The following is a 10,921-nucleotide window of genomic DNA, read 5'->3' as shown; positions in this document are numbered from 1 at the left end:
GTTGCCCCACAGATCTTTAAGAGGAAACAGAACATTTTCCTCCCCACGTGATAAAGTCTTTCATCAAGAGATCCATTAGCTGACAGCCATCTGTCTCTCACACTGCATCATCTATTCCTTACCAAAGAAAGGCACAAGATGTCCCACCAGATAGTTGGGGTGATTCTAGTCTGTCTGCATAGTAAGTATTTTAGCTTGATTCATTTCGTTCTTATTTTCCACCATGCTAAAAACAATTTACTTTCTGCAGAAGGACCTTCTGCAATTCCAAAAGGTGCTACTCTGAAAAATATCAACCTGGTGAGAGAGAAATTCAACTCTTTTTGTCCATCAATTGAAATTTTAAGAGAGGTGATGAAATATTTTATATTAAAACAACCTGAATGCCAGAGACAAACACCTTGAAAATAGTTTCTGGTTAATATTCTGAATTAAGGTTCAAAATCTACTTTTTCTTCATGCTGATGCATTACATAGGGGCTGATGTATTTTTCTGCAGATAAAAAAGAATTTGACATACAAGTTGCTAAGTTAATAAAAGACTCTCCCATGTACAATTTAGTAAAAAGTTTGTTACCATTGATTTGGGTAAACTCGAGTAGGAATGTGTAGCCTGGTAATTAGGACAGGGAACTAGAAGACTTTACTCCTGGTTCTAAACTCTGATGTTGTTCTTACATTACATTAATTCCCGCACAGGCTACATGAATCCTAACAAAAAAATTGGCTAGAAATAGAGAAAAATTATAACGAATCTTTAACAAAGTACATTTTGTTATTCTTCGATCACCTGCTCTGTATAGTGTGTTGCAAAAGCCGAACCTTTTCCAGTGCTTACTGTATTAACACACTCCTTTCTTCCCCTGTATAGTGGTTGCCTCGGAAGAAGGGATACAAATTCTGCAAAGCCCCGCACAGGTGTGGCAGACCCCTGGACAGACTGCACAGCTGGACTGTAACCCTTCAATAAAAGAATGGAGCGTTGTGTGGTACAAAGAACAGCAGAGTGGAAGTTTACAATGGATTTACCAGAGTTCTCGGTTTGCAACTTCAAATGGAAAATACTCGAGTAAAGTGGACATTACGGCAAATAAGTTCTCTCTTAATATCATTAATGTTCAAAGAAATGACTCGGGGGTTTATTACTGTGGCCTCTCTGCTTCTGTGTATGTACAGCCCAACTTCGGGAATGGGACCAGACTAATTGTCACAGGTGAGTTTCCAATGGGTAAAAGAAATGATATTGCAATGCTAGCAGGTGCTGTGAAAAACTCATCCGCTTTTTTTCTGCAAGGTTGTAACTGATCACCATTTCAGCATTAAGACTTGGGTATTTGTGGAAAAAGGCAGCACAGTTCAGACAGTAACCCAGGACATGGGGTAGGGAATTAGGGGACATGGGGTAGGGAATTAGGAGACCTGGGCTCTGTTCCTGAATCACTAGGCACTTAGTGTGAAATTTTCAGCAGACCCCAGGAGCCAACAGCTCCCATTTAGGTGCATAAATAAATGGCCACATTTTTAAAATGCTCCAACCAAAAATCAGCTTTTGAAAATCTGGAATACTTTGGAAAATCTGGCCTTTAATTTCTGTGCATCTCATATTCCTCATCTCTATAATGGGGATAATGACTGTCCTGTGTGAAAGCACTTTGAGATCTATACATGAAAAGCACCATGTCTGTACTAGATGTTATGATTTCCCTGCCTTCTAGTTGTTAAGTTACATTAGGAATCAGATTAGATAGTCACTCTTTCTGATGTTTCCTATTGCAACTGCCTGAGTCTAGGACATGGGGTATGTTCCACCTGCCATGCGACCCTTATACAACTTTAATATTACTCAAGTTCTTTTCCAGGCATCCACCAACCTTCATGAAATGATTCCATTCATGTATTCATACAAGGGAACGTTCAATGTTTCGAGCAGCACAGTATGAACTGCACATAATTCAATGGTTTCAGAGTAGCAGCCGTGTTAGTCTGTATCCGCAAAAAGAAAAGGAGGACTTGTGGCACCTTAGAGGCTAACAAATTTATTAGAGCATAAGCTTTTGTGAGCTACAGCTCACTTCATCAGATGCATTCAGTGGAAAATACAGTGGGGAGATTTATATGCACAGAGAACATGAAACAATGAGTATTACCATACACACTGTAACCAGAGTGATCACTTAAGGTGAGCTAATACTAGCGGGGGAGGGGGGGAATCTTTTGCAGTGATAATCAAGCTGGGCCATTTCCAGCAGTTGACAAGGATGTCTGAGGAACAGTGGGGGGGGGGGGGGGGGGGGGGAAATAAACATGGGGAAATAGTTCCCCCCCCACACTGTTCCTCAGACGTTCTTGTCAACTGCTGGAAATGGACCACCTTGATTATCACTACAAAAGGTGTTTTGGTTTTTTTCTCTCCTGCTGGTAATAGCTCACCTTACCTGATCACTCTCCTTACAGTGTGTATGGTAACACCCAATGTTTCATGTTCTCTATGTATATAAATCTCCCCACTGTATTTTCCACTGAATGCATCCGATGAAGTGAGCTGTAGCTCACGAAAGCTTATGCTCAAATACATGTGTTAGTCTCTAAGGTGCCAAAAGTCCTCCTTTTCTTTTTACATAATTCAATGTACGACTAGTGATATCTATATATTTTTGATCACACTCTGTGCCAATATTCCAGAGTGCACATAAAAAGGAAGGCAAGGAATTACTTTGGGCAGTACTAGAGGCTGTTCCTCAGACTAATGGGATGAATGTAATAGAAAATTTAGCCTGACTGTTATGTCTAATTAAGAATGGTTCCTCTATCAGGCTTTTCATAACTAGATATCAAAGCACCTTGGAAAGGTGACTAACTATCATTTCCCTAATTTTTCAATTGGGAAAACTGAGACACAGAAAGGGGAAGTGAACTAATCTCCAAGAACACACAGGAAGTCAAAGACAGAACTGGGAATAGATCTCAGGCCTCCTGACTCCCAGTCTGGTGTCCTCACCACCAGACTGACCAGCTCATTCGATGTGATTTGTACCCAACCAAACACGCTGTTGGCACTCAGCAAATAATTCAGGATGGTCATATCAGGACAAACTTCCGAGCAGCAACAGATCAGGGGAGTCTCCCAAGGTGGATGCTCCAGAGAGTAAGACATTGATAACTGGAACACACAAAGCATTAGACATTTAAAACGTCCTGCACTGGCTGGGGCAGGGGCAGGAGCTGGGTATGGACTAGCTGAGCTACCGCTGACAGGTTCTTCCCAGTCTCTATTTTCGGTGACTCAACTCTCTTTCAGATGCCTCCGAGCCGAGTCTTTCCATCCTGGTTCCCTCCAACGCAGAGAATGCTGAGCTTTCCCCTGTCATTCCTCTGCTTTGCCTGCTCTCTGATTTCACTCCTCCCTGGAGTGACGTTCTTTGGGACACTGGTGAGGAGGCGTCTGACAGTCAGACGGATGTTGGAGCCATAGACGGGAATGGGGTCTTTAGTGTCTGGAGCCTAACGACAATCTCTTCTGAGACGTGGAACCAGGAGACAATCTGCAGTTGCACAGCTAAGGAGAGCAGCATGGGGAGAAGCATCAGTGCTACAGTCTCCAAGGAAACAGGTCCAGTATCGTATCATCCAATCTAACCTGCCTACCTGGGCATTTATCCTACACACCCCTCACCATGCTATTTGGGCACCAAGAGTCAGCAATATCTACTCCAGGCTAGAGAAATAGACAGAATCAGATAGGATGGCTCAGGTGAATGATAACTAATATGAGCAAGGAGAGGTTTAGGAAACCATTGAGAGGGTGCTTGAGGTGTGGGGCAGTTACAGTCGCTTCCCCAATCACCCACCTTTCCCACCCCCAGCCCTTCTGAAAACCTTCATTTTTGTATGCTCAGTGGTGAGAAATGGGTTTCTGGTCGAGCAGCCCGAGCCTTCCCCTCCATGTGAGCACAGCAAGGATACAGAAGGGTCACTTGAGGTGAGCCAAAGGGGAATAACTAGGGAAGGAAATCAACAAAGGGAACAGCGGGATGAATGTCAGAAACGGTTTCCTGACAGCGAGATCTAACACGTAATGGAACAGATGCCAAAGGGCAGGGCGGGAAGCCCCTGTAAACAGGACTGGACAAAGCACTAGTGAATATAACACAGGGAACAATCCTGAAGTGCCAAGGGGGTAGCTAGAGGGCACCCAGTGTAACGGGGTCGTCTCTATCTCTGAAATTTTTGCTGACATGGCTATGCCAGTAAAAGCCTTAGTATGGACAGTTATACTGGGATACAGGTGCCTTACACCAGCGCAGCTTATTTCTGTTCCTGAGCCAGGAGGAGTTATGTCAGCAATGTTACCAAGCAAAGCTGTTAAGTGTAGTCGAGCCCTTCACCAACCAACCAAATTCCAGATGGCACAGGCGGGTGTGTCTAGCCTGCCGAATGGCCATTTAATTTCCTAACTGCCTCAGCATTTGCCACAAACTTGTGCTGGGGTAACAAGGAACCACCTGGAATCTGACCACACAACTCTAAGGTGCACACATCAGAGGAATTATCAGGGGTGGAAGGAAGAGAAGAGAGACAGAATACCCCTGACAGATCATACCCGTCTTTTACATATTTCACGGCCTCCACATACAGGAGGGCAGCATGCTACAGAGCACAGAGTAATGTGTGTGGAGCTTTGGGGAAAGGACGTCCCTTTGCCCATGATGTTATGTGGGAGGTACAGATCAGGGACCCATCTGTTTTGATAAGAGTTTTCTATACTCTGCAGAGAAAAGAGATGCTGGAGACTGTTGGATTGTGTTCTACGCTGGGCTGCCCTGTATTTTCATCCTTCTCCTGATCCAGCTGTTGATCTTGCTCTGGAGAAAGTGTCCCGTCAGAGGTAATTCAGTCATAACTCTGACTGCTATGAAGCAGCCACTCATCACACATCCCTATAACTGTCCCTTTGTCTCTTTCATCCATCAGGGACAGCTGTGCAAAGACAGAAGGAAATACCTATGCGGCAGATCCCACAGGTAAACTGCTTTTTCAGCTTTTGGCACATCAGAAAGACACAGCCTCTTAACAACAGGGAGCTAGAACCAGTGTCCAACCCCAGTGCCTACACATTTCCTCCTGAATTCTTATTTGAATTTATTCCCCTCTGTCCTCTTAGTGAAAGTGTTGTGTAGGGTTATCGGTATGGAAGAACTGCTGGGTTCAACCCCAGAGGTGGCTGCAGATCAGGGATGGAAAAATAGTGGTGTATATTTCTGTAAAGGACCACCAGATCATCAGTCTGACCTCTCATATATCACAGGCCTTTCACCGAGTTACCCTAATATTGAGTCCAATAGGCATTGCCTTTGTGTATTTTGACTATAAACTCTTTGGGTCAGGAACTCTCTCTTTCCATGTGTGTGGAGAGCCCAGCACAATGGGGACGTCTCTGTTGGGGGCGTCTAAGTGCTGCTCTAATACAAAGAATTAATATTAATATTGGATCTTTTCTTTTTCTATTTCAGACTGAATATGCGACTCTGATGTACAATAACAGAAATGTTCCTCGGTGACTGATGCAGTCTTTCAAAAGTGGTTTATATTTTTTTAAAAGCAAGAGATGCAAAAAGAAAGAATGAAAGAGAAAGCGAGAGAAATATGGAAAGTCTTATGTTTGTAATGTGCTATGATGTGATGTGAGTTTGTTTGAAATACAACCTCTTCCATAGTCATTTCTCTTAACACATATTGTGAGTAGAGATCTCCATTCTTGGAAAAAGCCATGTCATTAGGGGTCATTAGTGAATTGCCTGCAGGTTTGTGGGACATTAGATTTACATCTCAGCTCAAACATGTCACTTCCTGCACCATAATGCCCTAACTCAGAGTTCACTCACCCCAGGGCGCCTCCTCCTGGCTGCTCAAGGGATTAGCTCCTTCCAGCTCTGACACCCCCTTCCATCAGCTCACTCACTCCAGCCCCACTCGCTCCTTTGGACTCTGCACTTTTCTTCTTCATGCCCTGGCCCTCTGGCCCGGTCACTGGGTGTTTCCCCTCTCCCAGGGTATCAAAGTCCCATAGAATTAACTGTCTCAGGCAGTCTCCACACCCAGTGCCCTGACTGTGCCACTTCCCCAGTGGCTGGTAGGGAAACCCAGGCCCACCCTCAACTCCTGGGTCCAGCTCATAGACCCTTAAATCAGCAGCCAAGGTCTGCAACATCCCGCCTTGCTGAGCTTTCCTGAACGTTTTTCTCCTCTGCCTCTCACCACACCACCACCCTCCTGGGTAAACCCTTCCTTCAGGACCTGGATCCTCGGGGTTTCTCCTCTGCCTCTGGGTTTCTTCCTTTCCCTCTCTAATGCCCAGAGTGTGAGGGTATGTCTACGCTAGCAAGTTTCTGCGCAACAAGTTATACCACTTTTATTAAAGTGCTGGAATTCAACTGCTGTTGTATGTCCACACTGTGCTCCTTGTGACAGTGGAGCGCATCCACATCAGCAGCTCTTGCAGTGGCAAAGAGAGTGGTGCATTGTGGTAGCTATCGCACTGTGCAACTGGCCGCAGGGTGCTTTGGGAAGGGTTTGCAATGCCTCATGGGGCAGGCACAGAATCACATGATGCAGGTTCCCCAATCCCATTGTTCCACGGGCATCCTACTACAGTGCCAGCTGCTTTTCAACTGAAGGGGTGGGGGGGCAGAGTGTGTGACAGGGTGTGTGTGTGTGTGTGTGTGTGTATGGGAGGAGGGGAGAGACAGTGTGTTTTGGGGCACACAGCGTGTGTCAGTGTAACCCACACACCTTCTGGGTGTAGTGTTCTGTCCCATCTAGTGGCACCGAGACCACTTAAAGAGAGAGAAAACGAGTCTGCTCTACAGCCTTAGCTAACAGCCAGGTGGCTTTTAGCTCATGCGGTAGAGGCTCATGCACTAAGCTCTAGAGGCCCCAGGTTCAATCCCACCTGCAGACAACCCGGGTCCGTCAGCATAACAGCAGCCTGCCGTCTTGTAAATTAAGACAGCGGCAGGAAACAACCAGTCCTGAGGCAGGGGGAGGGGGAAACCCTGACATCAGCCCTCGCCTCCCTCCCCAGCTCTCTGCACAGCAATCTGTCTCTCTCTCATACACACATCCAGCTGCCTCTGTGTTCAACTGCACCAGCATTCCACATGAATGACTTGCTCTGTGTTCCAGAGCCGATCAGCACAGTACGCAAGGGCTGTCAGAAGCGGAGCTTTGAAAGGCGAGGGGTGCACGTCTCCAGGGCAGCTGAGTTCAAAACAATGAGCAGAGTGGCCACTTGAGGGATTATGGGACACTTCCAGAGGCCAGTTGATTGCTTTCTGCGCTGTAATGTGTTTACACTGTCAATACAGCGCTGGAGCCTCTGCGCTTTAAAGCTTATGACTTTCGCTGCAACAGAGGAGTTTCTGCGCACTAAATGGCTTGGCAGTGTGTACACCTCGGGAGTTACACCGCAGAAAGCTGCTTTACAACACAGTAACTTGCCAGTGTAGACAAGGCCTGACTGCAGCCCCACCTGTTCCTGCTCAGCTGGGCTCCATCATCATTCACCAAATCCCCCTAAACTGTGGCCTACCCACTTAACTAACCCCTTGTCAGCCTCATTTCCCCCACGCTAGCCCTATCATGCCCCCATCACCAGGATGGGCATTTGCTGCTGATTCAGAGGCATAGAATGTAGTTTCACAAATGGAGGAGTTGACACTACAACCCATACAAGAGGAGGTTTCCCATCCAAGTAATGACCCTCTGTAGAGGGAGCAATATAGAGGGATCCCAGCCCAAAGCCAGTAGGGCATAAATGGTTTGACCCTGTTTGACAACATTTAGTAACATTAGACACCTCCACATAAGGTCAAGAAGCCAAACTTTGGTAGAGTTGGACACAACTATCAGCTATCTTTTCAAACAGATTGTTAAGCTTTATTTAAAATTCCTCTATGCAAACTGCACGTCATTAGCACAGAAACCATCATACAATCTTGCTTTAAAAGTTCAGGAGGCTGCTGAAAAAGGAGTTTAGGATTCAGACAGTTTTTAATGCACCCATGAACTCCTCTGAGTCTGCGGCTTTCGCTCTTTTACTGAATTTCCAAAACTGACAGAAAAGTCCAAATCCAGCCTTACCAGAATGACAGCTGCTGTTAGAACTGTCTGCATCCTAAATTCACTGATTTTGAAGACCCAGAGAATGGCTCTGTGCAAATTAAAGTTGTTCTTCATCATTTACAGATGTTTTCTCACCAATTTATACCCAGCGCCAGATTATCCTACCACTTCAATGAGAGTTGTGCATTTACAACTGATGGGCTAACCAGGCCTCTGCTGTGTCATTTACATCACTGGTTACATCCCAACGGAATTTGCCCAGAGATTCCCAGGGGAGTTTCACCTGCTTATTTGAGGCAGAAGTTTGCCCTGTGCGATAATGCAAATGATGAGTGATCAGCCATCAGATGCAATAGCAGTTCCAAGCACTGAGTCTGGCTTAATACAGCACTCTTCTCTATGGAAGAACTGCTTAATTACAGGTGTGTAGGAAGGAATAAATGTTCAAGAGGAACAAAGAAGGAACTGGTAGAGCTATTTTTAGTTTTTATGAGAAATCAGCCCCACTATTAATAGAGCTGCTGCTAGATTCAGAACAACAAAATAACCACAAGGACGTAGCACAATGTAGAATAAGCAAGAGATAGTTCAACACAGAACAACATCTGGTGCAGAGACAGCAGGTGCCAGGGCTTTCTGACAGGTCAGAGGACTGCAAACAACTCTGGTTCAAGGTGTGATTGTGTAGGCGGCATTGTACCTGCTGCCGATTGCAAAGGATTTTCCCCAGAAATGGCCCTTATTGAGGTAGCTAAGGGTATGTCTATGCTGCAGCTGGCAGGGTAGTTCCCAGCCTGGGTAGACAGACATGCACTAGCTCTGCTCTAGCTACCGTGGTGAAAATAGCAGTGTGGCCACAGAGACATGAGCGGTGGCTCAGGCCAGCTGTGCAAGTACGTATCCAGGAAGTTGGGCATGATTGCACTTGGGAGGGTAGCCTGAGCTGCCACCTGTGCCACCATGGCCACACTGCTATTTCAGTGCGCTAGCCTGAGTGGCTAGCCTCCCAGCTGCAGTGTAGATGTCCCCTAAATAGGAGCTGGGCTCTTCTGGAAGTGTGGCCCCAGCTGTGGGTGATGAACAGCTGAGAAACGGGCTTCTCCCTGCTGCCTCAGTATTTTACCCACCGCTGTGCCTTATTGCTTGACAACATAATACTGAACGGTAATTTGGGACCAGATTCTCAGCTGGTGTAAATCAGCATCGCTCCACTGAAGCTAATGAACTGATGCTGATTTACACTAGTTGAGGATCTGGTCCTCGGAGGACTTGAAGTGAATCCTGAACATTCACAGTGTGGCTTGCTTGAGAAATGAGACCAGGAAATCCCTGTGGCTGGATTTCCAGACTCCAGAACAGGTCAACCTTTGTCACCTGCCTCCAAACTGTGCATTTTCTGATCTTGCATTTTTGCACAATCCAAACTCCCATTGATTTGAGTGGAGTAGTGCTGGGTGCACCAGGAACGCAAGGTGTGGCCTTGTAGCCCAGAGATTGTGGGGCTGTAAGGTGCATCGTAGGTAGGGTGACCAGATGTCACGCTTTTAAAGGGACAGTCCTGTTTTTTGGGACTTTTTCTTATATAGGTGCCTATTACCCGCCACCCCATTTTTTCACGGTTGCTATCTGGTCACCCTAATCGTGGGTGTACCGCAAACACTTCATGCAGCACAATACAATATAATTAATCCTCTGATTGGGGTTGCTTTGATACTTGTGCATATTCTTTGGCTCCCTTTTATGATAATAATTCCAGGAACATCATGAGTAGATCCCAAAGCGCTTTACAAAGGAGGTCAGTAACCTTATCCATTTTACAGATGGGGAAACTGAGGAACAGAGCGGGGAAGTGACTTACCCAAGATAACCGAACAGCAGACCTGGGAATAGAACCCATGTCTCTGTCCAGCTCTCTATCCACTAGGCAACACTGCACAGTGGATAATTAGTGACTGATTTATTTTTTCTCTAACCATTCCCTGGCTGCAGAGGAATTGTGGGGAGCAGTTTACACTTCCTTGGTAACCGAATGCAGGGAGTGAGACCTGAAAAAGCAAACAACCCAAGCGCTTTGTAGCGGAACAAACAAAAGTAAAGTGGCAAAATAAGTGGGCTGAAACTGACCACAGCAGCAAGTACAGCTTTCTGAGCAGCCAGTTCTGATCTATTTTTAAACGATTGGCCCTTTGCAGCAAACACAGCTGTTTGTCCTGTAGCTGTTTTTTAAGATTGGTTTCAATTTGTTTTTATAAAACATAATGTAGAAATAAAATCAAAACTGTTACAGTCACTTCGTCATGGCTTTGAATATACTTGTACAGGAAAAGTTCAAGTGTAAAATGAATTTGTATCAATTAAGTGTGACTGAGGACAATAGTCTTTAGGGCAAACTTTCAAACATGCCCAAGTGACTTAGATGCCTAACTCCCATTGATTTTGCAAACCTCCCTACGTACCACCATATCTGCATCTTTAAGCAACTAAATATCTCAAAATCTGGTTCTCATGAGCCTAGATACCATTGAAAGTCAGTGGAACTTAGATTACCAAATATGTAATGCCACTTTTGAAAATGAGACTTGGGCTCCTAAGTAATTTATCTACTTGTGCCCCAATATGGCTAGATTTCTGCTATAGCTAGAACCACAATTTTTATCATGGCAATTCATACATTTCAGGCAGAGGTTCAGGAACACCACCATAAGAAAGGGAGGGAGCAGGGAAAGAAGGGGGGCTGGAGTGTGAGACCCCCCCTGCACTCATTCTGCAGTGGCACCTCCTGTTGTGGTGCGGTGGATCC

General features: G+C 45.6%; 1 protein-coding gene across 3 annotated transcripts in view; it reads left to right on the top strand.

Annotated features, from left to right (window-relative positions):
• The first annotated feature begins 25 nt into the window (after positions 1 to 25).
• LOC119848044 (immunoglobulin gamma-1 heavy chain-like) overlaps positions 26 to 10,921 on the top strand; it is a 30,285-nt gene continuing 19,389 nt past the window's right edge. For 2 of the 3 annotated variants that reach the window (XM_043501795.1, XM_043501794.1), the window contains exons 1-2: positions 26 to 181; positions 872 to 1,213. In XM_043501795.1, the coding sequence (XP_043357730.1) occupies positions 139 to 181; positions 872 to 1,213 (385 nt within the window). In that variant the 5' untranslated portion in view covers positions 26 to 138. Of the gene's footprint in view, positions 182 to 871; positions 1,214 to 3,298; positions 3,611 to 4,771; positions 4,886 to 4,971; positions 5,022 to 5,510; positions 5,718 to 10,921 lie in introns of those variants that run through there. The other variant, XM_043501793.1, reaches the window with a different exon arrangement.

This window comes from Dermochelys coriacea, chromosome 24, assembly GCF_009764565.3.
Source record: "Dermochelys coriacea isolate rDerCor1 chromosome 24, rDerCor1.pri.v4, whole genome shotgun sequence".
In the NCBI taxonomy this organism is placed as follows: Eukaryota; Metazoa; Chordata; order Testudines; family Dermochelyidae; genus Dermochelys; species Dermochelys coriacea.
Note: the sequence above shows the minus strand (reverse complement) of the source record. Positions and strands in the feature narration are given on the sequence as shown.